Here is a 27,122-nt window from a genome sequence, read left to right as displayed (position 1 = left end):
GCAGCGGCGGGAAGCGGTTCCGGGTCGCCGTCGGGAGCCGACATGGAGCCCGCGGGGCCGCGCTGAGGGAGCGCCGGGCCGAGCGGGGCCGCCGTCGCCATGTCGCTGGGCGAGTACGAGCGGCACTGCGACTCCATCAGCTCCGACTTCGGCAACGAGTCCTCGGGCAGGGGCGGCTCCCGCGGCGGCGGCGGCGTGCCCGGCGAGCAGGAGGAGCTGCACTACATCCCCATCCGCACCCTGGGCCGCGGCGCCTTCGGCGAGGCCACCCTGTACCGCCGCACCGAGGTAGGTGGGCGGCCCCGGCGGCGGCGGAAGGGCTCCGTGCCGCCGCCCCCGTCCAGGGGCCCCGGCGCCGCTCCGAGAGGGGCGGGGGCCGCTGCCAGGGCCGGAGGGGCGGTCGGCAGGGGCCGGTCCTCGAAGGCGCTGATGCCCGACGAGCCTCAGCTGGGCTCGGCCCCTGGGGTGACCGACAGCCCCCAGGATGGCACTGACAGCCCCCAGGGTGACATCCCCCGGCACCGCTCTGGGAACAGCCCGGATACGAAGTGACAGCTTCAGCCCTCAGTGTCTGGGAGTGCAGGGTCTGGGCTTCGTAGCGTTTGGGCACTGCCAGTCTCTGGGTCCCCTGAAGTTTGGCAGGGAGATGTGGAGGTTCTTCCCACGCTAGTAGACTACTCATTTTTCTGTGTTTTGTTCCAGTTACAGAGGACATGGGGTCATCTCATACAGGTAACTGTCTCACATGCTCAGCATTTCAGTGTAATCAGGGGAGACTGGATGAGAAGTTGCTCCCAACTCGTTCAATACCATCCAGTTCAGTTGTAGTTGTGGTTTTAGTGGCTGTCAAGGAAAAATGCTTGATTTAGTTCCAAAGGAAAGTTCTTCAGTTTTTTTCTGGCCACCTTGAGGTGCCATGGCTTGCACAGGTATAAGTGAACACTGTTCACTTGAGAGATCACTCATAGCATGCCTGATAACGTGTGTGGGCCTAACAAGAGCAAACTAAATCTAAATTCATTCTGGTTTCCTTATTGGCTTGTTTTGGAGAGGTGTTTTTTTGGTTTTTTTTTTTTGGTTTTTTTTTGTTGTTGTTTTTGTTTTTGTTTTTTTGTTTTGTTTTGTTTTATTTTTCTTTAGGCTTTTTCCTTTGAATATTTGTAACAGCTTATGCTCTTGTACAATATCCTACAGTTACAGCACTAAAAATACAGTGTTCTCCCTTTACTCGAGTAAGTTTAGTCTTTATTGAAATAAGACAAACCGTGTGTCTTTCCCTTGGTTTGGTGTTTGGTTTTAGTTTTTTTTTCCCCAGAGTGAGTGTTGGCCAGCTAGCAAGATGGCTTCAGGCCATGACTATTTCTAATGACAAACTGCAAACATCAAAACTTAAGTTGTGAGGAATATTTTTCTGAAATATGTAAGAGACAGGAAAGTCTTTTAATTTTCCTAGTATTTTAATTCCCTGGTATAAAGGCACATACTGTTCTCTTCATAAGAGTGTGTTTTTAATTGAAAGATGTTTTTGTGTTTCAGGATGACTCGCTTGTAGTGTGGAAAGAGGTGGACCTGACCCGGCTGTCAGAAAAGGAGCGTCGTGATGCTCTGAACGAAATCGTTATCCTGGCCCTGTTGCAGCATGAGAACATCATTGCATACTACAATCACTTCATGGATAACACCACGCTCCTGATTGAGCTGGAATACTGTAATGGTGAGATCCCTACTCCCATCTGTGAACAGGCAGCTGCCATGTGTCTGGGTCACTCTCCTGCAGAACCAGCAGCAAGTGTTTCTGGGCTCTGGAGAGCAAAGGAGTGGTGGTGAATTCTGCTGCATAGCTCCTGAAGAGGAGACTGAGAACCCTTCTGATTTGTGTCTCAGATGCTAAAAAAAGAAGCCCAGTAGTTAGTGGAGGCAGTCTATGCAGTTGATGATTTCTTGAGTTTTCTGAATGGCTGGTGTGCTGAAAGGAGTGGATTATTGGTGATAAACACTTCCAGTGCATCTTGCTGTGTTCTTTTAGGAGGGCAGTGGGAATAGACTGGGAGACTCTCTGGGCATCTCTAGCAGTGTAGAGTGGGGCTGTTTTTTCAGTACTGTTACTTAAAAAGGTTTATAATTTGGCATTTATAAATCAGAGCTTAAAAATGTCGTGGTACGCTGCAGTCAGGTCTTTTTCCTGATTTCTGCTTTCAGCTTTTACATTTGCTATTAAAAAACCCCAAACAATGAACCTGGTCCTTCTGGTGGTGGAGAAAGTTTTGAAATTCTGTCCAAGAGTAGCTCAGATGATGGTGTTTAGAGTTGGTAGGGAAGGCAATCCTAGCTCGGATGGAGCGAGAGCAGGATTTGCAATGAGGCTGTGACCAGCTGTTGCTCTTAGATGGCAGGAAGAGGAGCCCATAGACAGTTTACACTGCTGGAACAGGATACATGCCTAGAACTGCAGTGTGGCTTCTGTTTGGGTGAGTGGGACAGCTCCCCAGGCAGAGTATCTGGTGTTTGTATAGGGCTTGCATTAAGCCTTGGCTCATTGCTAGAAACATTTTTTGCTGGAAAAGAGTATAGTCGTGTTGTGATTACCTTATACAGCAGATTGCTTTCACTGGAACAGGTTGGAGAGCACCACAGAGTTGTGCAAGGTCCTTTAGAAGGGTGTCAGATACCATGGTAGGCAGCTTGGCCAAAGCTGGTTTTTCTTCTCTGCTTTTTGTTCTTATGGAGGACGGAGTCCAGTGCAAGCATAGGGGAATGTTAGCTCTTTGAGGCGCCTTTTATTTTAGGCGTTCTCTCTCTGTGTCAATTGCTTACTTGCCGTGGAAAGACTGCATGCTTGAGGCCATGATAAATTTGTTGGAGGGCATAGAGAAAAGCTGTGTAGTCTTGATGTCTGTGCACATTTGTAAATGCCTCTGTTGGCTTTGGGATAATAACCAAGAGATGAGTGTATAGCTGGTGTTGCCTGAATGTGTCTGAATGGCAGAGAACAAGGGACATGAGAAAGAGGAAATCTTCTTTGGACTTCCACGTAGTGGTTGTGCCAATGCATAAATAGTTGTTTCTTTGGCTTTTTTTTACAGTGTACAAGCCCAAGATAATTTGTGAGTAATTTTTAAAGTAAAGCTGGACTAGTCACTTTCAGACACTTCTCAGAATCCAAAGTTTTTACTGTTTAATTGGCTTGTCTCTTCTGAAGATCTAGAAAAGAATTTCAAATTTCAGTAAATGTTGCCCCTGTTTTACAGAGGAGGAAGGCAAGTTATTGATTTATTTGCCTTTAGTTCCATGTGTACATCGTGGTACTGTAAGACTTGGATTTACCATGGGATAACATCAGTGAATACAAATGAAATACATTTGGAAAGAAATATCCTATAAAATACAGTAATTGAAAAGAGAATAACCTGCATTGGAAGGTTAGATGTGAGTAGATGAAACAAATACAAAATTAATTTGGTTTTTGTATGTGTGCATAGAAGTATTGGTTGTGTGAGTCAAGAGCTAACTTGTCTCCTTGGGTAGGATTTTGGCAATGTAATACCTATCATGCTGCTCTTTTGTTCCAAAAAGCTGCAAAAAAGATGGGAGAAAAAAAAGAGAGATGAAAAACACAATTGACTAAAAACCTGCAAAGTTTGAATGGTTAGAAAAGATATTCATAAGAAGAGGCAGAAGTGAATACTTTGGTTAAATTGTGAGTGTGAAAGTGGTTTGTAGCTAATTTGTAAATGTGAACATAAGGCAGAAAAAAGAAATGCTGAGAAGTTACAGCAAGGCTGAATGAGAAGAAATATATATAATATATGATAATTGGGATTTGGAATAACAGCAGGAGGTGATCAGAGTTTTGGGATTTACTGTTTGGGTGCTGATCTGACAGGGAGTTTAAATACCTGCAGCCCTCAGCATAATTTCTTTTAGCTCTCCTTGATTTTCAGTCTGCTCTCTTAAAGTCATGGGGTGCACCAAAGATTTCTGCTGATTTCAGGCTTCTGTTAGTGGTACTGTTGTTGTCAGTGCTTTGTGAATTCTGCACCAGTGTATTTGGCAAGGCAGATAAAGGAGAGGCCAGTCCAGAGGGAATAGGTAGGGAAAGACAGTAAATTGTGCTTTCAGGGACTACTCTGACTTAAAAATTGTTTTCTTTCTCTTTTTTAATGTATTATTTGTATATATAATGCTGAACAGGACAATCTCATGTGTTTTGGTGTACACCTAATACATGTTTACATACTCCAAGAAAACACTTAAAAAGATAAATAAAAAAGTAGGGACTGCTGGCTGAGCTTACTGGTTTGCTTTTCAGAGAGTATTAAAGGGTGGTGTTAGAGAATTGTCTCGGCTTAGGCTTAAACACACACTGAAGTTCTTAGATGGAAGAAGAACTTAATTTTGTGAGTGCCTGATGAGTTTAAGTGAAGAATGCTGTGAGAGAGCTGTAGTGATGGATCAGATCTCTTAGGGGGGTTGAGTATTCCCAGCAGCACTTGAGCAGAGTAACTGCTGCCATTAACTAAGATGAACATCTCTGTCTTTCTCACTCACTTATAATTACAGGAGGGAACCTCTACGATAAGATTCTGCGACAGAAAGACAAGTTATTTGAAGAAGAGGTAATTTGGAGTGGTTTGAGGGAGCAGTGGGGCTGGCCTAATGTTCTGGCAAGTACACAAATAATCTGTAGGATTATTTGTGTATTTCTTCAAATTTTTTTCATTGTGATGGTGGGGAATTTCTGTGTTTATCTGGGGGCTGGTATCCTCCTTGTTCAATATTGCAAGCATTTATGGACTATCTGAAACTTATTTTCCTTTTAAACTGTCTATAAGCAGTATATATTTCCAAGGGAGGAATAATGAAAGAGAGCTGGCTTTCTTCACCTTATCATTTTGGCAAACATTTAACTTTTAAACCTCTCTGTGTTTCTTCCTAGTAGACCCTCTGTTTCTGTCCCTTCTTAACAATTTTGTACATATTTTTTTTCAAGTAATTTCATTGAATCTATCTTGCTCTTCTCATTTTCTGTCTTTATTTTATTTAAAACTTACTGTTTGCCATCTGCTTTCACTGCATGCCAAGCTGATTAGTTTTAGATTACACTTACTTGTCTTATATAGTGACTTCTAAGGCTTTCTGGCTCATGGAGAGTATTTAATGGTCCCAGTTCATATTTTGGAGAGCACAACTGTAGGTGTTTCCCAAGTGGTCATTAGTTGTCATTCTGAAGTCTTTTCACTTATTGGATCTCTAATGCTTGTCAGGACAGACACTATGAATGGAAGTAGAACAATCTACCTATGGAAATATCTGTTTTAGAGATTTCCAAACTAGAAAATTCTAAAATTTTCATACTTCTGAAAGGGCATCTAAATGGTATGGCCAGGCCATCTTGCTGTGCCTCAGTGGGACAGGGACGTGTAGGGTTTTGTGGTTTTTTAATTTTTTTCAAGCCTCACATTATACTTATATTTCTCCCTGTGCAGATGGTGGTTTGGTATCTCTTTCAAATTGCCTCAGCTGTGAGCTGCATTCATCGAGCTGGAATTCTTCACAGGTAAGTGTGGCATGCTGAAACCAGTGCAGTTCATGGCGGTCAGTGAAGAACTTATTTGCTCTTTTGTTTGAAGCAAGCACCAAGCTTCTCTCCACAGTGTAATAGGATCTCCTAGATGTCAAGAATCCCTTTTTTTATTGGGCTAGAAACCATCTTGTGATAAATGTGCAGGAAATCTCGTATTTGAAGTTGGAACTGCAGCTGTGTGAACAAAGAGTTTATCCACATAGGAAGGAAGTAAATTTGCCCTTTATTGCGATAGCACATAAATGATGTTTGTTAAAGTGGGTAGGAAGAGCATTTACCACAGGCCAAAGGTACTTCTGAGCTGTTCCAGAGTTAATAGCTGCAAGCCAATGTGTACATCATTCTGTAATTCCTGGAGGCTAATGGTGATGAAGACTCTGCATTTGTCCATTGCTCTAATATAACCTGAAGATTTGTCCTGCATTTGTCTGAATCTTATTTCTGTGGCCTGTTACTTAAGAAGCTAGGACAGTCTGTTAGCTTGTAGTGGTGATTTTGACAGTTATTCTGAGATTTTAATGTGTAGCTAATTACTTTTTTTTTTGTTGCCCTTTTCTGTTTGGGAGCAGTAAATTTCACATCTTATGTGTGTTTCAAGGAGGCCATGATGTTCTGGGAGATATTGCACATGTAGACAGCCACCTCCAGCACAGTTGGATCATGTGCTGCCCTAACTTATGGGATTAGCTGTGTGAGGATGTTTTCTGTAGGATAGCATCCTGGCTGCTGCCATTCTGAATCTTTAGTAATTGGCAAGCCTTGCTAATGAGGGGCTGGTAGCCTACACTCAGCAAATAGTGCCTAAGTTTTTGGCCTGAAGCAAATGCCATGTCTCTCCTGCTTTGCAGTGATTTCCTGCTTACCACCTCTGAACATGTGTGGCCCCAAATCCTTCCATAATAACAAATTGAACAATTATTTAAATGTTTGCAGTGATTTCTTTCTGCTGCAGACATTGTCAGAGTGACCCAGGGCTTTGTGATGCCCCAAGTGGATGAATGCAAAGTGCTGCTTTACTTGATGTTTTCCTGACTTACACTGGGAAGTTGTTGATGGTACATTAGGAAAAGTGGGTGTTCAGAAGTGTTGGCCATAAAAAGCATATCATGCTGCCAGGGCTTCCTCTCTATTTCCAGCCTCTTGTGTTGATCTGTGAAACTACACACAGATTACTCTGTCTGAGAGAGTTTTCTATCAGTTTTGGCCATCAGCCTTTCGACCTCTTGGGCATAGTACGTAGAATCATGGTATCATTAGGGCTGAAAAAGACCTCCAAGATTTCAGGAGTCAAACTGAACATCACCATGTCAACTAAACCATAGCACTAAGTGCCATATCTAGTTGTTTCTTGAATGCTTCCAGAGATGGTGGTTTTACCACTTCCCTGGACAGCCCATTCAATGCTTAATGACCGTTTCAGTGAAGAAATTCTTCTGATAGCCAACCTGAACCTCTCCCAGTGTGTCCTGAGGCAATTTCGTCTTGTGAAAACTGTCATCAGTTACCTTGGAAAAGAGACTGACCCCCATCTTGCTGCAACTTCCTTTCAGGCAGTGGTAGAGAGTGGAAAGTTCTCCCCTAAGCCTCCTTTTCTCCAGGCTAAAGACCCCCAGCTCCCTCAGTTGCTTCTCATCAGACTTGTGCTCCAGACCCTTCATCAGCTGTGTTGCCCTTCTCAGGACACGCTCCAGCCCCTCAATGTCTTTCATGCAGTGAGGGGCCCAGAACTGGACTTGAAGTGTGGACTTGCCAGTGCCGAGAATAGGGGAGCAATCCTATTTGTTTTAAACAAGAAGACACGCTTCTTCTGATACTGGTCAGGATGCCACTGGCCTTCTTGGTGACCTGGGCACACACTGGCTCATGTTTAGCTGCTGTCAACCAGCATCCCCAGGTCCTTTTCTGCTGGGCAGCTTTCCAGCCATTCTGCCCCCAGCCTGTAGCACTACAGAGGTTGTTGTGGCCCAAGTGCAGGACCTAACATTTCACCTTACTGAACCTCTACAATTGGCTTCAGCCCATGGATCTAGCCTGTCTAGATCCAACTCTAGAGCCTACCCTACCATCCAACCCATCTGCACTCCTGCTCAGCTTGGTGTTCTCTGCAAACTGACTGAGGGTGCACTTAATCCTCTTGTCCAAAATATTGATAAAGGTATTAAACAGGACTGGCCCAACACTGTGCCCTGGGGAACCCCACTGGTTACTGACTGACACCTGGATGTGGCACCCATCATCACCATGCTCTGTGCCTGGCCCCCCAGGCAGTTTTTAACCCAGCAAAGAGTGCACTTACACAAGCCATGGGCTGCCAGCTTCTCCAACAGCCTGCTCCTGCATCTCTAAAATTTCCTTCCTAAAATATGTCCAGCCTTCCTAGAACCCTTTGTTTTTAAGAGCAGTTTCCCAAGGGTCTGTCTGAACCAATGTCCTGAAAAGACCAAAGTCTGCCCTCCAGAACTCCCAAGATGTAGAGGTTTGGTTGACCCCCTTCCTTACTTCACCAAGAATTGAAAACTAATTTTGTGGTCACTACCAAAGACGGCCTCTGGCCACCACGTTTCCCACCAGCCCTTCTCTGTTCAGAAACAGCAGGCACTGCCCCAGTAGGCTTTCTGACCAGATGTGTCAGGAAGTTATCTCCACATCCATCTTCCAGGAAGCTCCCAGACTGCCTCCTCTCTGCTGTGCTGAGTTTCCAGCAGACGTGCAGCAGGGTAAAATCTCCCACAAAAACTGGTGATCATGAAACATCAGCCAGCTGCTTGTGGAATCTCATCTGGGTCTTCATCCTGCCTGGGTGATCCTCCCCCTAATTCTCACCCCCAGGCACCAAGCCATATTGTCTCTGACCCTGGGCTCTGTGCAGTCGAAACACTCCCCAGCATTCAGAGCCACCCCACTGCCTGTCCTTGCAGCCTGTCCCTTATGAAGAGCTGCACTGCAGCACTCCAGTGGTCCCCCCACCCCATTTCCATGGTGGCAGCTGTGTCACAGCTTCCCTGCTGCACAGTGACTTCCAGGACCTCCTGTTTGTTACCCATGCTGTGTGTGTTGGTGCAGATGCACTTCACCTGGGCTATGGATTTCACCCCCAACACTGGCATGCAGCCCACAGGCTCTTGTTTAACCAGCCTGCTCTTACCTCCTTCCCCCTTCAAATCTAGACTAAGCCTTCTCAGTCAGCCCAGCCAACTCATGGGCTAGAATCCTGTGTCCTGTTATAAAGAGTTCTTCTTGAGGAGTAAAGACATTATGCTTAAGTTCTAGAGTGGCATCTGTTTCACACCCTCCGTGTATGTGTTTATATTTGCATACATACATATTCATACTTACACTTATGTTTTTAGTGAGCTCAGCGTCTCCTGGCTTGGGTCTATTTATAAAACTAGCAAAAATAAGACCTGCTCAATGACCTTCATACGAGAAGAAACTGAGAGGGGAGAAAGAACTATCTTTGATCTGTGGCCTTTACATAGGTGTCTGAGCCTGAGCTTCTGCAACTGTGTTGTGTTTGTGTGGGAATGTGATAAAACATGGACAACTGCAGTTACTGCCCTGGTACTTGGGGCAAAATTGCCTTTGGAGAACTCTGTGTACATATGTGTGACAGAGTGCTGGCAGAGTAGCAAGTAGCTCATTTTAGGGGGAAAATATATTAATCTGTGAAAAACTGTGAAATCTGTAAGCGTATTCAAGTGTTTGAATTTCTTTTTCTCGTTTCAGAGACATAAAGACATTAAATATCTTTCTAACCAAGGCAAACCTGATTAAATTGGGAGACTATGGGTTGGCAAAGAAGCTGAACTCTGAGTACTCTATGGCTGAGACTGTGAGTATCTGCCATCTTTGTGTGCAAACTGAGTTGTGTTTTTCTTTCATCTCTGCATGCCTTGCAGAAGACCAGGGAATGCTGTACGTTCTTGCTGCTTGTTTTCTGTTACTTCCCTTTCCCTCACCCCTCAGTGTTATGGTATCATAGAATTTCCCTCAGTGTTATGGTATCATAGAATTAAGGCTGGAAAAGACCTCTAAGATCATTTAGTCCAACTGTTAACGCAGCACTGCTGTGTTCATCACTAAACCATGTCCCCAAATGCTGCATCCACAGGTTTTTTTGAACACTTCCAGAAATGGTGACTCAACTACTTTTTTGGGCATCTTGTTCCAATGCTTGACCCTTTCAGTGAAGAAATTTTTCTTAGTATTTTATGTAAACCTCCTCTGGTGCAACTTGGGGCCATTTCTTCTTGTCCTGTCACTTATTACTTGGAGACTGGCACCCACCTTGCTACAACTTTACTTCCTAACTTTGTCTCACTAACTTTGCCATATTTGCTGATGTGTTGCAGCCTCCAGTTATCCTTGCTTCCAGGTTACCTTTTGGAGGTCTGTCTCTCTGGAAAGCAGCAGCAGACTAAAGATAGGTGCCACTATGGGAATAGAATTGTACCAGAGCTGGTGTAGCCATGCTAGAGAGCACTGCTCTTCTTTCCCCTAGGCACGGTACTTCTAAAGGTGAGTCTGTGTAACAGGAAGGCAGTGTTAGCTGAAGGACAGAGACAGCACTATAGTCACATCAGAGCAATGCTCCCCCTCTGGGCTAGTTAAGGCCAGCTTAACAAATTACAGTAATTTTGTCATGCTGCTGTGCTAACAGGTAAATTTTGCCTCAGGTGGATCTGAGATAGCTTGGATGTGTGTGCCTGACATTGCACTGTGCCACAGGCATGTTTCAAATCTCTTTAGTATTCAGGCTCTGAACTGGATTGTTGAAGAAGCAAGAAAGGCACTTGTGTTTCTTATGGTAACCAGATGTATGGCTTATTGGTAATGTTCCTGAAGGGGGACAAAGCTTTGTAGGAGAGATTAATTCTGCCAGAAGGCTGTCAAACTTGGCCTTGTTCCAGACCCTGCCAGAAAGCATTTTTGCAGCCACTTATGACACAGGGTAAGCTGTATTGCAGGCACTTACAAGGTTCAGCTTGGATTTCTCAGCTCCATTAATTTCTGTGGTGAGTGTTAGGTTTGGAAAGGGAGACATTGTCTGAGGTTCCTGTCTGCTAAAGCCTTTATTATAGTTTGGGACACAAGCCAGCTCACACTTCCTCTTACCAGCCTGTATCATTCAATTTAAGGCCAGGCATTGGTGTTCTGTTAGGATGTGTAGTTAAATACTTGCCAGTCTCCTTCCAGAACATGAGCACTATTGTGCAGTTCCACTGTAAGTGGGGACTCAAGGCTGCTGCATAAAGCCTTCACTAGGCTGGACTGCAGTAGAGTCACTTCTGTTTTTCACACTTCATGGCCTGACTTTCAGAGGCAGTTCAGTCTGTGCTGTGAATTTCCAGGTTTGTTTTCGCCTGTGTTGTCTGTATTCATCTATACCTACTAGACCTGCAAACATTGTTTTTTCCTTTTTCACATATGAAAAATTTTGAACTACACACCTTCAACCATATTTTGATTTTTACATGCTGGCTATCCTTTGGTCTAGTTGCTCAATCTGTAACCTAATGACCAGTGGCAGACTGGAAGCAATTTTTTGGGAAATAAGTGCAAAACATGTTATTATCAGTATTTGTAATTGTAGCAGTCAAATTGTGATTTTGTAGAATGTTCACATCTTTCTTACTAAACACTGATTTTCTTACTAAACACTAATTTATCATTTTTGACCATTTACCAAAGAAGATACAGAAAATACATCTGTCTTAGAGAAAGCTTACATTATCCTTTGCTTAAAAAAGGTTTAGGTGCAATGTCCCAGTTCTTTATGTGATACTCAGAATCTCAGGGCTCCTGAACCTTCCCATGGCAGGGATTTGTGTAGCTCTGCAGTGGTCAGGCTCAGTGACAGGAAATGGGAGGGAGATGGCACACTCTCAATGTGCCCATTAGGTATCCAGTGTACTTGCAGAGCCTCATGAAGGGCAGGCTTTGTAAAGCTCCTTGGAGCTTTGCTGAGAGAGTTGAAAAGAGGTCATCTATAAATATTTCTCCTTTTTCTAAACTCTGTCTTACTTTGTTTTGCTGTCTAGTTTCTTTCTAAGGAGTGAGCTCCATTCATCTGGAAGCTTCATTCTTACATCTTTTATCGCGTTTGTTCTGTGTCTCCTTGTTGTGACTTTGAGCTAAGCCACTGCTTCTGCAGTACCTGGGAGGCTTTTGTTTTTATGTGCAGGGGTTTGGATTTTTGTGTGGTAGGGGTGTTTGTCCTACACAAAGGAATTGTTCAGGAAAGTCCACTTCTGAAGTGAAGGCCTTTTGGGTGGGACTCAAGCCAGTTTTCTATGTACTGACCCAAAAGGAACCCTTCTTTTTCTTTGAGACAGAGCAGCCTTTGTCCTGGCACTATCTTGTGATCAGCGTGGCTCCATAGCCAAGGTCTGGCATCTGTATGTAGAAGCTTTGCTAGATCCTTTTTTCTTCAGCCTCATGTGATGGTTTCCATATGCCTGGTCAGTACATAAGGCCCTGAGTACCCCTAAATGATGTATATTTATGAGAGGGGAAAGTCCTTGCTGTGTTTTTGTGACTATTACTTTAGTGAGAAGTCTGTACTATATCAGGTACATGAGAAGAGAGGTGTCTAGGATCTTTTAGGAAGCTCGGGGCCAGACAGGTTTGTGGGTGACAGGAGAAAAAGTGTGCTTATTGTTCCCATCCCTCCAGGACATTAGGGAGGTGTATCACCAGTGCTGTGTCTAGCTCTGTCCTGTGTGAACAGAATGGGTACAGAGTTCCTGAATTGAAAGCTGCTGGATCATTTCTGATTTTTAAATGTTTTTTTTCCTAGCTGGTGGGAACTCCATATTACATGTCCCCAGAACTCTGCCAGGGTGTGAAATACAACTTCAAATCAGATATTTGGGCTGTGGGCTGTGTCATCTTTGAGCTGCTTACCCTGAAGAGGACCTTTGATGCTACTGTAAGTCTTCAAACCAATATGAACTGAATAACCTTATTTTTTATTGTTCTAAGATTCACACTTAGCTCATAGTTTTCTTCAGTCATTTTTTTCTTTTGTTGTTGTTTAAACCTGCTAATTAAAAAAACAGTGGCCTGAGAGTAACAGCTATAACCAGAGAAAATGTCTGCATGATTCCCCTTACCCTTCATGCAGATTTCCCTCCTGCCTTCATGCAGCAGCCTCCCTGGCTTCTGCCAAACCCACCCTTGTCTGCAGCTCATGTTTGTTAGATGCAGAATAATAACTGTGCTAATTTGTATCATGGTTGTGAAGGAAGTGTCCTTTTCACTACAAGGAGGAGGTTTGTGACTGTGTAGTCTTCTTGCCCTTTTAGCATTACTAGCTGTGAATTTTCTGTGTAGCATTCTGTAGGAAAAGGTTCTGGCCTTCACATTTCATAGGATTAGATCCTGTTACTCTTTCTCAAAATTTGGCTGCAAGAGAAGTCTGGTCAAGTTGGCTTAGGGGAGGGTGAAAGGAGCATTGCTGGCTGACACATGTGATTTGCTAGTTTGTGCCATATGATGGGAGAAGCTGCTAGTTGTTGTAGGCAAGATTTTGTAACCCTGAAAGAGAATATGTGAAAATACCACCCTTTCCTGACTTTCTCCAGTGATGGCTCTCAAGCCCAGGCTTTGCGGCTGTGCTGTGTTTAAGGGCAATGTACCACAGAGGAGATTTCATGCAAAGAGAAGCCTGATCTCCCTGCACTGTTAGAGAATTTGGTGAAAAGCTGGATGTTGCCAAGTCCTATCTATCAGAGGTACCATTTCTGCAGGAATTGTTATTAGATTTCTGGAGAACCTGCTAGGAAGAGAAGAAGAGGGATGTGTCCTGATCAGAGATGGAGGAAGAGAGTAGTGGTGGCATCTCTCCCCATTGGACACATTGTCCAGTTTGGTTCCATTATGACTGGTTTCTGGTTTCTGCCTAGAATCCCTTGAACCTTTGTGTGAAGATTGTACAGGGAAATCGTGCCATGGAGGTGGATTCCACTGTCTACTCTTGGGAGCTGATCCAGATGGTGAACTCCTGCCTTGATCAGGTTGGTGAAATACTTTATAACTTTCAGATGCCCATTCCCAGCTGTCTCAGCCATGGAATTCATGGGTGAAGGGGAATGACATGCCTGTTTCAGTATGTGAGCTGTTGATGCAGGGTAATTTTTGTGGGGCCTGAGGCATCACTAAGGTTGGGCTTTCTCCAGTCCTCTGAAAACTTTGTCTCAGTCCTGCAGGCTCTGGAGTTGTGCTGGGTTTACTGTGATCACGAGTATTTAATGGGCTGGCAGAAGCAATTATTTTTTAATGCAGTGCTGTGAAGGTAGGAGCATCATCTCAGTACAGTCTCTTAGGGCTCTGGCTTTCTGTAGGGAATTAATTTATTGAGAGCAAACATAGTATTAATACCTTTGGAACATGCAAGTCCCTCCTGCACATCTGTAGTATTTATCCCTATTCACTCTAAATGTTTGAATTGATTTCTTTCCCTTCTGAAGGGAGTCAAGGAAGGAAGTCCATGCAGGCTTGAATGAGTCTTCTGGCCCAAGATTTTTTTGTAGATGATGAGTATTTCCCAGAGAATTACTTGTTGCTTTCTTCTTTCAGGACCCAGAAAAGAGACCCACTGCAGATGAATTGCTCGAACATCCCCTCCTCAGCAAACGCAGGAGGTAATCTCAGATGGTCTTGCCTGAAAACCTGGATGGCTGACAGGGAACACAGGAGGAGTTGTGCAGACTGGTGGTGTTTATGCTTTCATAGTAACCTTCTTCAGTGAATTTAGACTGATGTGAGGCAGATATTTAAGTACTTCATTTTCTTTAGGGGAAAAGCGCAGTTTTGCAGTCTTGTCTTCTGGTCTGATGTTCTGTTGGTGCGTGGGAAAGGTCTCTGCATCCTTAGAAGCTTTTGTATTGAGAACCTTGAGGTATTCCATTCTGAGACTGTTTGAGGAATGCTTCTTCTTACTCTTCAAATTTCTGTGAACGAAGAGTCACAGAGATCCTCTTGCAGTCGTTGGAAAAAGCCATTTTGAATATATATATTCAAAATATATGGATCATTCAGTATAGAGAATGATATATATTCTTTCAATATACAGAGACCTCCACTTTTTCCTTTTGTTGTCTCCCTCTTTGAGAGAGACTTGCATTGAAAGTGGCCCATGTTAGCTTAGTTTAGACCATCAGCCTGCACACACTATCTTGTCATGACCAAGACAGTAATTCTGGGCTGTTTTTATTCCACATTTATTTATTTGGGGACAGCAGACTTAGTCCTTTATAGCAATACTCTTTTGCTTGGTAATCAGCGGAGTTTGAGTTTTGTCTCACTATAGGCATTGGTAAAAGCCCAAATCCTGATAATATTTAGCCTTTTAAGGTTATTCTTGTGCAATATGGGTATTGGTTGGCTGCATTTTCATGCAGACATAGTTTGTTGTCCTCAGCTCTCTAGAAGTTTGTTAGCTGTGTGCTACATTACTTCTGCCCTACTTACTGTGTATTGCTGCGAGCTGGTAAACAGCTGCCATGCTTCCTCCAAGAGGCAGCAGCATTTTATTGGAAAGGAAAACAGTCTGTGTGTGCTGCTTGTCAGTAAATTGCATAGACAATGTTGCTGTTTCCTAAAATCTTTTTTCTCCCTTGGCAGGGAGATGGAAGAGAAAGTCACGCTGCTTAATGGGCCAAATAAGCGACCAAGGTAATTATTTAGACATGTGTTTGAAAGGAAGTATGGAGAGAACAGCTCCCCAGAGAGGAACTGAGAGTGTTAGCCTGTGACAACCTTAATGGAACAGTGTAGTTTAGAGGATCCCTGAATGCTAGAAGTTTGACACAGCAGTAGCATGCTTATTGTCCTGTGCTTTACTCTGCCTTTTTATATCCTACTTACTTGTATGGCTGGAGCTGTACCTCAGCAGGTCCCATCCCGCTCTAATCTGTCCTACTGAGGATGTCATCTTTGCAGCCTACATATCTGAGTTGTAATGTAGATCTCTCCTTTCACACAGATTCCCTTCAGCAGGAGGAACATGACTGTCTGAATGATGAATATTACATTAATATAAATAAATATCTTCTATAAAACCTGATATAGCATAGCTTCAGCACAGTTCCCAGCAATCCTGTAAGCAGGGCTGCTCTGTGAAGCAGTTAGCTTCTGTGACATGTGTAGCTGGTTGTCTGTTATTTATCAAATAGAATTTGGTTTTTATTTTGAATTTTATTTTTGAAAATAAAAACCATGAATGGTTGTGAAGAGGAAACTGCTAGACAACAGCAGGAAAATGGATGATGACAGGGAATGCAAACTCATGAAAGCATGTATGTTTTGTGGGGGGGGGTCTTGTGCAGGTCAAGTACCATGAACGAGGCTCCCATTGCCGTGGTGACTTCCCGCACTAGTGAGGTGTATGTTTGGGGTGGTGGCAAGTCCACCCCCCAGAAGCTGGATGCCATCAAAAGTGGCTGCAGTGCCCGCCAGGTGTGTGCTGGTAACACTCACTTCGCTGTGGTGACGGTGGAGAAGGAGCTCTACACCTGGGTGGTAAGTGAGACAAGCTGCAGGAAGCGGGTCAGGGTGGGAAAGGGGGGTTCACATCTACTGCTGACTGTTCATGAGCTTGTTGGAATCAGATGGGCAGGGAGCTTGGAAAGGGAGAATTCCAACTACAGTGGACACTGAGGCCATCTGAGCTGGGGCCGACACAAGTCTCCCAAGGCAAGCGTTTTTCTGGGAGACGTTTTCTGTTGTGGCAGGAAGTGTCTTGGAGACTTGCTGTGCACTTGAGGTTTGTAGATGGTGGTCTTGCAGGCTCAAACACTGAGTCAAACATCTCTTCCTGAGATGTTCATTCCATTCCTGACTACTTAGACGTGCAGTGGAGACTTAGTGAGTCTCAGTTTTTGTATTTTCTAGGAGGTTTTTCAAGATCAGAATGGGTGGGATGAGTGACCTTTTTGTAGTACAGTTGTCATCTGCAAGGCAACTTCCATCTGAAAGCAGAGGGATCTCATGCTAAACAGCTCTGACTTTTATGATGAGTGGAAATTCTGGAATAGTTTAAAGTGAATAAAAAATGTTGGCATATAATGCATTTTAAGCAATTGAATTCAGTCTTCTCAGGTTGAGATGGTCTCTCACATGGAGGTCATTTCCTGGCTTCCATGGGTTTTTATATTGATTATACAGAGTCTGTTAAAACAGGTTAGAAGTCAGTAAGAAAGGAAAGAGATCCAAATAGGAGGAGACCAACTTGGAGTAATTTGCTGTGTGTTCCTGCAAGAACAACCACTAAAAACTTTCAGCTGGCTTTTAGTAGTTTTTGTTTCAACAGTACTTGTTTTATATAATTTTCCTGTATAATTGCTATGTCAGGCCATGTCAATGACATTTGTTTCAGGTTGTGCATTTCTTTGCAGCCATTAGGATTTAGAAAAGTAGTTCAAAAAGCTGAAGGATGAATTTCAGTCCTGCAGCAGGGAGCAGATTCTGTAGCCTGGCAGATGAGGAAGGAGCCGGGATTCCTCACCAGGTGCTGACCTGAGACTGGATCCCTCCTTGTTAGTGCATCACTGCACTAAAGTCATTCTGCGACTGAGATTGTTGCCTGCTGTATGTTCAGAGATGGCAGTCTCTTCCCAAGAGCAGACAGAACATTTTCTCTTGCTCCTTGCTGTCTTCTGTTGTTTGCTTCTGTTGTTTACTGTTAACTATTGACACCATCTGTGGGATTCTGGGAATGTAACCTCACCAGGGGTTTCTGTCTTGCAGAATATGCAGGGGGGCACCAAGCTGCACGGGCAGCTGGGACATGGAGACAGAGCTTCCTACCGGCAGCCAAAGCATGTTGAGAAGCTTCAGGGCAAAGCCATTCGCCAGGTGTCCTGTGGAGATGATTTCACAGTGTGCATCACGGGTGAGAGCTGCAACTCCTTTGGCTCAGACTATTAAGGATATGTAGGCATTGACAAATCCTGTCACTTTGCTGAGCTGTTGGAGGTGTTTGCTTTCGCCATGAGATTAGCAAAGCAGCTTCATGCACAAAGGAGAAAGCCCTGTATGTTACTCATCCCTCAATTTGGAGGATAGTACCAACATTATTACATTTGGGATAGATTGTATCTCAACATTTGAGATAGGTCAACATTATTACACAGAGGAAGATATTGACTCCCAAGAAGGATGGGGTTTTGCTAAGGATGTGCTACTTTTTGGTGATAAAGCTGGGTGTTGACCACAAATCTACGTGTCTGTACAGAGTTTCTGCTTTTACCTGTGCATGTGTTGCCTCCATTCATGCTCACACTAAAGACAGTGAAGCCTGAAATCAAGAATGCAGATATATTTGAAACTCTCTTTGGACTGTGTGGGGAAAGAATCACCCAGTGATGAAAAAGAATATGTATCTAGGATTTACTGTTTAATTTGGAATGCTTGACATCTGGTAGCTGTCTCTAGTTCTAACCCTGCTCCTTCTTTAAAGGATGTGTTACGTGTGGTGTTGTCTATTATAGAAGAATCTGACTCTGCTTTACTCATGGAAATTATTCTCAAAAAGCTTATTTTTCCAGTGCTGAAAAGGCAGAAATTTGACAGAGATAAGCTCATTCATTTTGAGGAAGGAGTGACTTAGACGGCCACAGAATCAATTTGTGCGTTACTGTTAAAGAAATTGGCAGGTTCAGACAAAGGTTTTTTGGCATAGAGGTAGCTACAGGTTGTCATGTAAGATCCATCTTAACATGAACAAGAAAGGGCTCCATAGTCTCCTGATGACATTCTTCTGCACTAAAGAAGAATATTGCAGAAAAGAAGTTGCTCTGACCATGTCCTAAGAAGTTAATATGCAGCCTAACAGGAGCCCCGTGTGCTGACCAAGCTTCCCTTCTGTCCTTCAGATGAGGGCCAGGTGTATGCCTTTGGCTCAGACTATTATGGATGCATTGGCGTTGACAAGGCTTATGGCTCTGAAGTGCTTGAGCCCCTGCAGCTGGATTTCTTTCTTACCAATGCTGTGGAGCAGGTCTCATGTGGAGATAACCATGTGGCAGTGCTGACCAGGAACAGAGAAGTCTACACGTGGGGCTGTGGAGAGTACGGTAGGTGGGGTCTCCCTGATCCCTAAAGGCGCTGGGACGTGCCTGCTGGAAAGTGGCCTGCTGCAGGTGTGCCATGCAGGGCCTGGGTGAGGGCTGCCTGGTATATACCCTGGGGGCAAAAAACATTGTTTATTTGGGACTTTCTTTCCTTTAAAAATGGGGAACTGGAGACTGAAGCCTTAGAACTTTGGAAAGCTCTAAGGTGCCACTTGGCTTCCCAATGGTTCTGTGAGTGGGGTTGGTGGGCGATGATGGATGTAGGGGAGCAGGGAGATTCTAGTTCTGTAGGGAGATTATTTTGAGACTGTGGAGAGGCAACACCAGTTCTTAGATATGGGCACTTGGGAAGACCATTTTAACTGCAGTCTTTTCATTGATGCAGGACGCTTGGGCTTGGATTCAGAAGAAGATCACTACACCCCTCAGAAGGTAGGGCTGTGACTACTTCTTAAAATCTGCTAGGGCATAAATCCAAATTAGTAACTGTTTGGAAATACTATCTCTCTGAGGCTCAGGTGTTTTTTCTGAGACATTATAGAATTTTCAAGGGTTTTAACTTTGCTTCTTCCCTTCATTTTGCTTCATTTCTCTCCTAGCAATCATGGCAGAGTCATACCACTCACAAACCAGACAGCATCATAGCTTAGAGCTTCATTGCACTGATTTCCATGATGGAACTGGAAATGCCAGATGTTGTAGAAATCATAGTGAGAAATACCAAATGGCTTACCTTGGGTCTGTAGAGGAAACTCACAGCAGTGCAACTACTGCGAGTCTTTGAATCTAATATAATGAGTTAAAGATTAGTTGAAAGTAGAAACCTCTTGAAATACAGTGCTGAGGTAACTGCAGTATTCCAACCCACTGTGGGTTAGAAACAAATAAGGATGTGCCAGGAAGCCAAGTATCTGTGATCACACAGTATCACACCCACATGGCACAGACACAAACCCAGTCCTGCTCACCTAACTGTGTTTGCTGTTTGTAGAGCCCATCTGGCCAGGTTGCCTATGCATCATATTTCAGGTTCCTGTGCTGGTAACTGGTGTCTGCCTTGACTATCTGCATTGTGACTAGAGTTTCCATATGCTACAGACTTTATGGTATTCTTACAGCTTCATTCAAAGTAACTGTGTTGGCTATTGATAATGTCCAGACTAGCTGTGCCAATGCTCTACCCTCATATGTTTTCCATGTGCCAGCTTCCATGTAATAGGTGTTGGGATTTTTATTTTCTTAGGATGTATTTCTTCCACCTAGGTGGATGTTCCGAAGACCTTAAACATTGTGTCCGTTCACTGTGGCTGTGATGGAACTTTCCTGCTTACCCAGACAGGCAAAGTCTTGGCATGTGGACTCAACGAGTTCAACAAACTGGGCCTGAATCAGTGCACAGCAGGGATAATCAATCATGATGTGAGTGTGTTTGGATGCCTGGCTCCAGCTCCCAGCAATCAGTAGTATATGGGGAAATGGAAGTTCTCTGACAAAGTGCTCATTAGCTTCCTGCCAATGCTTTAATTCCAGTCAAGACAATGGATACTGGGATTGTGGGAAGGGGCAATTTGTTCCTCAGTTTTCTGTCTGCCCTGTGGGCTTATGTCAGATCTGAGGTGGTGAAACAGAGTGAGCTGCTCTGGTGGCTTATCCAGTGATACAGATTCTGGCAGTTTTTTATCATACTTGTTTTAGGACTGTCTTTAGGTCCTAAAACGTAGACTTTATGTCCATTAAACCTAAACTTTAAGTTTAATATTGTGGTCAGCTATGAGCTCGCTTGAGTAGGTCTTAGCTGATGAATGTGTGATTTTTTCACTCTGTGCTTACCCACATCTTTTGTCAGACATACTGTGAGGTGCCATACGCCACTTCCCTTACTTTGGCCAAGCAGCTATCCTTCTACAAGATCCGTACCATTTCTCCAGGGAAGACACACACAGCTTCTATCGATGGTGAGAGCCTAGTGCAGTAAGAACTGAATTCTGGTTGCTGAATTACATTACATCAACTTTGCCCTTTCAGCCTGGCCCTTGACACTGGGGATTTTGCTCTTGGTAGCAAGGTTCATGCCTGCTCCAGGAACTCAGGATTCCTGTTTCTCAGCAGTCTTGTTTCCTGGCCAGCTGAAGCAGCAATGTCAGCCTTCCTGTTTTTTTAAAGGGGAGAAAAAAAGTTTTGGGAAGTATAATACTCTGGGCTAGCAGAGGGATCATTTGTGATCAACTTAGGCTTTGCCCAAGCCACATCAGTCAGAGAACTGTGAGGAGTCCCAGCCCCCAGCATCAGAAAAGGGAAGCAATGGGAAAAGGAACTGGGCAGGTGTTTCCAGGCTAAACCCATTCCTTTTGGTTGGCACTGTCCCCTTCCAGCCTGGCTGGCCGCTCAGCAGAGCTGTTCCTGTTGTTGCCTGTGCTCTGTCTCATGGCTGCTTGCAGAGCTGGGCCCTCACTGTGACTGTCTCTTCCTCCTTCCTCCTGGCAGAGCGAGGCCGCCTGCTGACCTTCGGCTCCAACAAGTGTGGACAGCTTGGTGTTGGGGACTATAAGAAGCACCTGGGAATAAACCTGCTGGGAGGCCCCTTGGGGGGTAAGCAGGTGATCAGGGTTTCATGTGGAGATGAATTCACCATAGCTGCTACTGACGGTGAGTGGCTCTTTGCCAAGTTGCAGTGGGTTACTTTAAACTTAATCTGCAGAGGGGTTAACTGGCTCCTACTGATTGTTTCTTTTACCAGCCCCGCAGCACAGCCCTGAAATAAAGAAATCCTCCTGGCCTGGGGCTGTCTTTGCCCTGTTAATCGCCCCTGTGCAGCCCAAGATATTGCTGTCCCTAAGGCTGCAGAGTACTGACTTGGTCGCTGCCTGTTAGGTTTGTTATTGGTTTGTTCTCCCACTGTCAAAATGGAGCTGGTGGATTAGATACTTTGGGATAGCAGCTACAGCAGAAAGACTGATCCTTACAGCAACTGCAGGCTGAGAAGGAGGGAGGGAATTGAGCCCCCGAATTTCTCTCTCCTCAGACAACCACATCTTTGCTTGGGGTAATGGCGGGAACGGGCGTCTGGCAATGACCTCAACTGAGAGAACTCACGGCTCAGATATTTGTACCTCGTGGCCTCGGCCAATATTTGGATCATTGCATCATGTTCCAGACCTGTCATGCCGTGGCTGGCACACCATCATCATTGTTGGTAAGTGTAAATTTAGGATGTAGTTTTGGGATCTTGTTTATGATGATATATTCTTTTGCCAGGAGAGTATAAATCTTGCCTGAGAACAGGCCAAATTTCTGGGGGAAATGTGGCAAGCTGCTCTGAGCCATAGGCCTGCAACACTGGCTTTGTAGGAGTTATCCTGCTTTCTGTGTGGAACTCTGACTGAAAGCACGCTTCTCTCCTTGCAGAAAAGGTGTTGAACTCCAAAACAATACGATCCAACAGCAGTGGTCTGTCCATTGGTACAGGTAAGTAACATGCCCTGAGGAGCTCTGGTTTAAGTCCACTCAGTGGTTAGTTTGAGTGAAGGAAATTTGGTCCTGCAGCATGGTTTCTCTGTGTTTGAAAGGCCTCACAGAAGAGCTCAAAGGGAAGAAATCTGGTTGGTGCCATGCACAGGAAGGGATGGCCTAAACCCGAGGAAGCAACAAGGGAAACAGGATAAACAACATGGGTGCAGAGAGGCCTTTGTTGTGGAGGAACTTCAATTTGACAAGGAAAAGCTGAGAGGAATTCACTGAAGGGAACTGATATGAGAAGGGGCTATAGTTGCTGGAGAGGTGGAGTCCAGTTTCTTGGACCTGTGGGAGGGCTGGGGCCAAGAAACTGCAAAAGACTGCTGCACACAAGCCCTTGTGGAGAGGCCTGCAGGCAGTGTTAGGAGCTAAACTGCTGAGGGGGATAATGCTAGCATGTGCTCTCACCATGGGCATACAGTACACATTTATGCATCTTCTCTGCTCCATCTGGGGTTTGCAACAGGAATAGCAGAGGTGGGAAAAGTATAAAGTTTTCCTTTTTGTTTGCTAGTGCCTCAGAGCTGCACAACTGGGGGAGGAGAGGAAGAGGATCATGAACAGGAAGCAGAAACTCCCAATCCCAGTGGAGGCTTTCGGGGAACCATGGAAGCAGATCGTGAGCTGGGGGGCTGGATCAGCACCACGGAAGCTACAGGAGGCAACAGTGCTGACAGCAGCTCCTGCCCTGGCTGGCTGCGGAAGGTAACGTGGCTTCTCAGAAATGCCTTAAAGGGGATCTAGGCTGGGAAAGCTGGGTGGCCCCTTCCACCTTTGAGGGATACTCTGATAGGTTCTTAGAGCCGTGTTGCACAGAGCCCTTAAGGCCTCGCTGCCATTTTAACCACAAGAGGGTGTTGGTGCATCGATTGAGATGAAATGACCTGTAGGAAGTTGGCAGGCCTGAGAGAGCTTCTTTTGTGTATCCAGGAGCTGGAGAATGCTGAATTCATCCCCATGCCTGACAGCCCCTTTCCTCTGAGCATGGCATCTTCAGAGCCTGAGAAGGAGACTCTTCCTTACCAGAAACTTCAAGGACTCAAAGTGGCCTCTGAGGAACCCGTTGGATTAAACAAGCCCAAAACAGAGCCCTGGGTAATGTTATCAAAGTGAATGCTTGGCTAAAAGCTCTTGGGGACCATAAATGGCAATGTTTGAATTATGGGGAGAGCTGAGAAGAGACTGTTGGATAGGCCTAATTCATCTGGATGAGGAAGAGAGGGCTGGTAATAATCAGAGATGATGCTGCAAAGAGAAAAATTCTCAAGGATTTTTTGGGAGTACAAAGCTGATTCTTGGTCAGATTTAAAGTAATGAGATCAGTTCTGTGGGAAAATGTGTATAATGCAATTGGAAAAAAAGAGAAGCTGAGGGCTCAGAAGCCTAGCAGAAAACAGAAATTTAGAAAGCAGAGATAGAAGAAGAATTGATACAGAAAATCAATGAGAAATTACAACCTGTGAGACTACCTAACTTCAGGAGTTTTCTGTCCCAAGGGAGGCATGGATCCTACACTTAGGGAAAGGGGGGTAAACAGTATGGATTTTGGTGCTAGGAGGATAGGAATGGCCTTCCCAGGAAAAGAAGGAAGCTAGTGACTTTGTACAGAGGACAGAAGGAGAAGCATCTTGTTGATCCTGCCTGCTAGAAAGTTGGCAAGTCAGGGAACAAGCTGGGATAACACTCTGGGCGTGTTTTTTTTCTTGTGGCATATACAGCTCCTGGCCTTGCACTCAAACCTGGCCTGACTTCCTTCTATGTCTCTGCAGCCTACTTGCCTGAGTCCAGCCTTACCATGTGGTGAAGGGAAGGATGCATCTCCTGGTGCAGGCTGCATGTGCAGTGCTCTGCAAGTGGAGGTGACACACCTGCGAGGCCTGGTTTTACAGTGTCTGGATGATCAGAAGAAGCTGCAGCAGGAAACCATTCATCTGAGTGCCCAACTCCAGCGGTTCTGCAGGAGAATGGAGGAAATGCAGCAGGTGAGAATCCGTCATTTGGGTGCACATCCGTGCTCAGGGCTCACCATGCTCCTGCAGATTGTGGAGGCTGTGCAGAAGAGAGCAACTCTTAACAGCCATCTCTATCAGAACAGAATTTGGTGGGACTAAGAAAGATGCCTGTTTCTTTTATAAGCTGCTGATGCAGGCTCTGATAGTAGCAAAACAGGAATGAAGCCAAAAGAGTTTCCTCTGAGGACAGCCCACTCTTTTGAGGACCTGGGATTTCCCTTTATTTCTCTTGATGAGAAGTGATGGTCAGTCATATGTTGCAAAGAGTAACTAATGGCTGTGGAGAACACAAACTGGGCCTTGTGCAGCTTCTAGCTTTTGTGCAGCTTGTCCTGGCACTGTTTGGGTAACTGCTGTGTGTTTTGGCAGGTGAAGGTTCATTCCAAAGGAACACAGACAACCAAAGAGGAGATGGAAGTGGATCCAAAACCTGATGTGGATTCAGATTCCTGGTGTCTCCTGGGAACGGACTCGTGCCGCTCCAACCTCTAGTCTCCTGAGCCCACTGGGATCCATCTAACTTCACAGCACACTAACCGAATGCAGAGAGCGGCTTTTCTGGCGTCAGGTCACTCGCGGACAAGGAGCGAGGCCGGAGGCTCCAGAGCAGCACCCATGTACGTTTGATATGAACTAGGAGTGAGTTTGAGAGGGGGAGGGCCCTTGAGCTCTAGGCCAGCTCAGTGATTGAAGCAGCAGCAGCTCCTCTTTGTACCTTACCTGTCAGTTCTGCATGTGAGGCAGAACGGCCCCATTATGGCGATGGCTCCAGTAGCAGCTTGTGGCCCTTTCATTGTTTCACTGTTTCCTGGGAGCTGCCTTTGGGACCCCAGTATTCATCACTGCATCTCTAGATGAGAGGAGGAAACATGTTCTGTACTGAAGCTGGCTGAGCCCTAAGACTTGCCACCTTCACTTCAGAGGGGTGAAGGACTAGGATCCTCTCCTTACCACGTGGTAAGGCCCCGGCAGTGAGGCTGCTTCCCTCTGCTCAGGCGCAGAGGGACCAGCGAATGTGTCATTCTGGAGGCAGTGGAGTTGTTCCTCTTAGGGAGATCATGATGGTAGACAGCATGTCCCTGGCCTCGAAGCATAGCTTCTGGCCATATGGCTGAGTCCACTGGTCTGTATAGACAGAGTTTGAAGGCTTTATTCTGGGTGCTGAGGGCTTTCCAACTTCCAGGCGATGCACCAAGATGAGTGAATCGGGTGTTTCCCATAGCAGTAGTGAGGACTGTCTGAGATTGGATCTGTATTTCTTGGTTTCAGACCACATGTCTCCCAACCAGATGCCAAGCATCTGGGCCTCAGACTAAGTTACCTGTTTCTTGCTCCAGCTGCTTAACTTGGTTTGGGTGCCAGAGTTTCTGGTTTCTTGGCATAAGCCTGTAGCTGCTCCCTGCTTGGCTTCTCTTCTGCTCAGTCCCTGTGCCTACACTCTGTGTGGGTGTGGGAAAAATCCGTGTTTTTCCACTCAGTGTTCTGATGAAGCTGGAATGCCATTTCCTACCCAGAATAGGTCACTACTGCTGTGGTCTCAGGATGCAGCCTTCTCCAAAGACCATGAATGATCAAATCTTAGTCCGGAATTCACCTTCTTTCAAGAAGTGAGACGTTTTCCCAAGAAAATTGGAGATGGGAAGAGGCATGGTCTGATGCTCAAGATTTATTCATTTTCTGTTAGAGAACAAGGTTAATTTTATTCCCCTTAAATTTATTAGCAAACTGACTTTGAAGTAAAGCTTGTGGGATTGGTAGGATCCCCGGGAGCAGCTAGCCTCCCCTGCCTTGGTGCCTCCAAGGAGTCCTAAGTTCCTCTCACCTTTGCTGTGAGAGTGGGATTATGATTTCATCAGGTTTAAATGATCCCCATTGATGGCATGTTACTAGAATTGCCTTAGGTCTACTGGAGGTGAATATCATATCACCTCTGACAGGCTTCTTTTGAGAGACTATTCTGGGGAATCCAGCATTCCCCATTTGTCTCTAGAGGTGGATGCCAAACCATTTGCTCGTAACATAATGCTCCTTAAATACTTCTTTGGTGCCTATTGCTAGTATCTGGGAGCTGAATCAAGTGCTGTCTTCCCAATGCAGTGTCCAGGGCAAGAATCGTTCCAGAGTGCCTGTCCACTGCTACCAGAAGCAGAGCAGGAGGAGAGCCCTCCTGGGAGGCAGTGAGAATCAGGTGCCCTGGTACAGCCAGGCTTGTTTGCCCTTGTGGCTCTGCTCTCCTTTCCCCCCCCCGTGCATTGGAGCCAGTTCTCAGGTTAGGGTCCCGGCTTGAGGGTCGTTGTTCAAGTGCAACAGTGCCTTTGAGGACTGAAACGTTGAGCCTGAGCCATGTCCAATAAGCAAGCACCAAGCTGATGAGAGTCGCTCTCCTGCAGTGCACTGCTATCCTCATTTCTCAATGCTCTGCAGTTGGGAAGCTAGGTGCACAGACTGGATTCCCCTTGGATCTAGTGGAGGATTAGGGCTCCTGACAGAGGATGCCCTGTGCTCCACAATCTCATATGTGCCTTAGAGGATTCACGCTATCCAGGTTGTGCCTGTTACAGAACACAGATTTCACACCAGCCAGCTATGCAACAAAAAAAAAGCAGTTTAAAGGTAGCACCTTTGTCTTGGGCTGAAAATGGAAAGGCAGGCAGGCAGAAGTGCCTTTGAGCAGTTTCAAACCCTTTTTACTTCTCCCCTTCTTGCAGTGCTAGCTCCATATGTGTTGGTCTCCTGCTAGTATTGCTACTGAGTTGTTGTAGTGGAACACAACTTATGCCTGCTCTGACACTCTGGCTGAAAACTAGTTTGTCATTGTCTTTCTTTGAAAGGTTAAAGGGTGGAGTGGTTTGGAATTTCTGTTTAAATAAATGTTTAAACTCATAGTCCTGTGTTTGAACTCCTTTTCTTGTCTTTTTTTTTTTTTTTTCCCAAGAA

At 45.1% G+C, this 27,122-nt stretch overlaps 1 protein-coding gene across 2 annotated transcripts; it reads left to right on the top strand.

The window, feature by feature from the left end:
• The first annotated feature begins 56 nt into the window (after positions 1–56).
• On the top strand, positions 57–27,070 carry NEK9 (NIMA related kinase 9). Of its 2 annotated transcripts, XM_066551761.1 has the most exons (23): positions 57–288; positions 703–732; positions 1,537–1,714; positions 4,561–4,616; positions 5,487–5,557; positions 9,311–9,416; positions 12,384–12,515; positions 13,492–13,602; positions 14,165–14,229; positions 15,212–15,262; positions 15,916–16,108; positions 17,336–17,480; positions 18,463–18,663; positions 19,046–19,092; positions 19,924–20,079; positions 20,507–20,615; positions 21,145–21,306; positions 21,683–21,853; positions 22,066–22,125; positions 22,688–22,878; positions 23,104–23,268; positions 23,943–24,155; positions 24,555–27,070. In XM_066551761.1, the coding sequence occupies exons 1-23, from the start codon at positions 100–102 to the stop codon at positions 24,675–24,677; spliced, it is 2,925 nt and encodes a 974-aa protein (XP_066407858.1). In that variant the 5' UTR covers positions 57–99; the 3' UTR covers positions 24,678–27,070. The 2 variants fall into 2 exon arrangements, with proteins under 2 accessions (XP_066407858.1, XP_066407859.1); XM_066551762.1 differs by lacking the exon at positions 703–732.
• The last annotated feature ends 52 nt before the right edge of the window (positions 27,071–27,122 follow it).

This window comes from Molothrus aeneus, chromosome 6 (assembly GCF_037042795.1).
Source record: "Molothrus aeneus isolate 106 chromosome 6, BPBGC_Maene_1.0, whole genome shotgun sequence".
NCBI lineage: Eukaryota > Metazoa > Chordata > Aves > Passeriformes > Icteridae > Molothrus > Molothrus aeneus.
This window is presented reverse-complemented; position numbering and strand designations above follow the sequence as displayed.

What these genes read in the sequence shown, in the direction of transcription:
- NEK9 (XM_066551761.1), top strand. Translation starts at nt 100, where the DNA reads ATGTCGCTGGGCGAGTACGAGCGGCACTGCGACTCCATCAGCTCCGAC. An exon ending in GGGCCAAATAAGCGACCAAG is followed by an intron (nt 15,263 to 15,915) that starts GTAATTATTTAG and finishes GGTCTTGTGCAG; the next exon opens with GTCAAGTACCATGAACGAGG. An exon ending in GTGGGGCTGTGGAGAGTACG is followed by an intron (nt 18,664 to 19,045) that starts GTAGGTGGGGTC and finishes TCATTGATGCAG; the next exon opens with GACGCTTGGGCTTGGATTCA.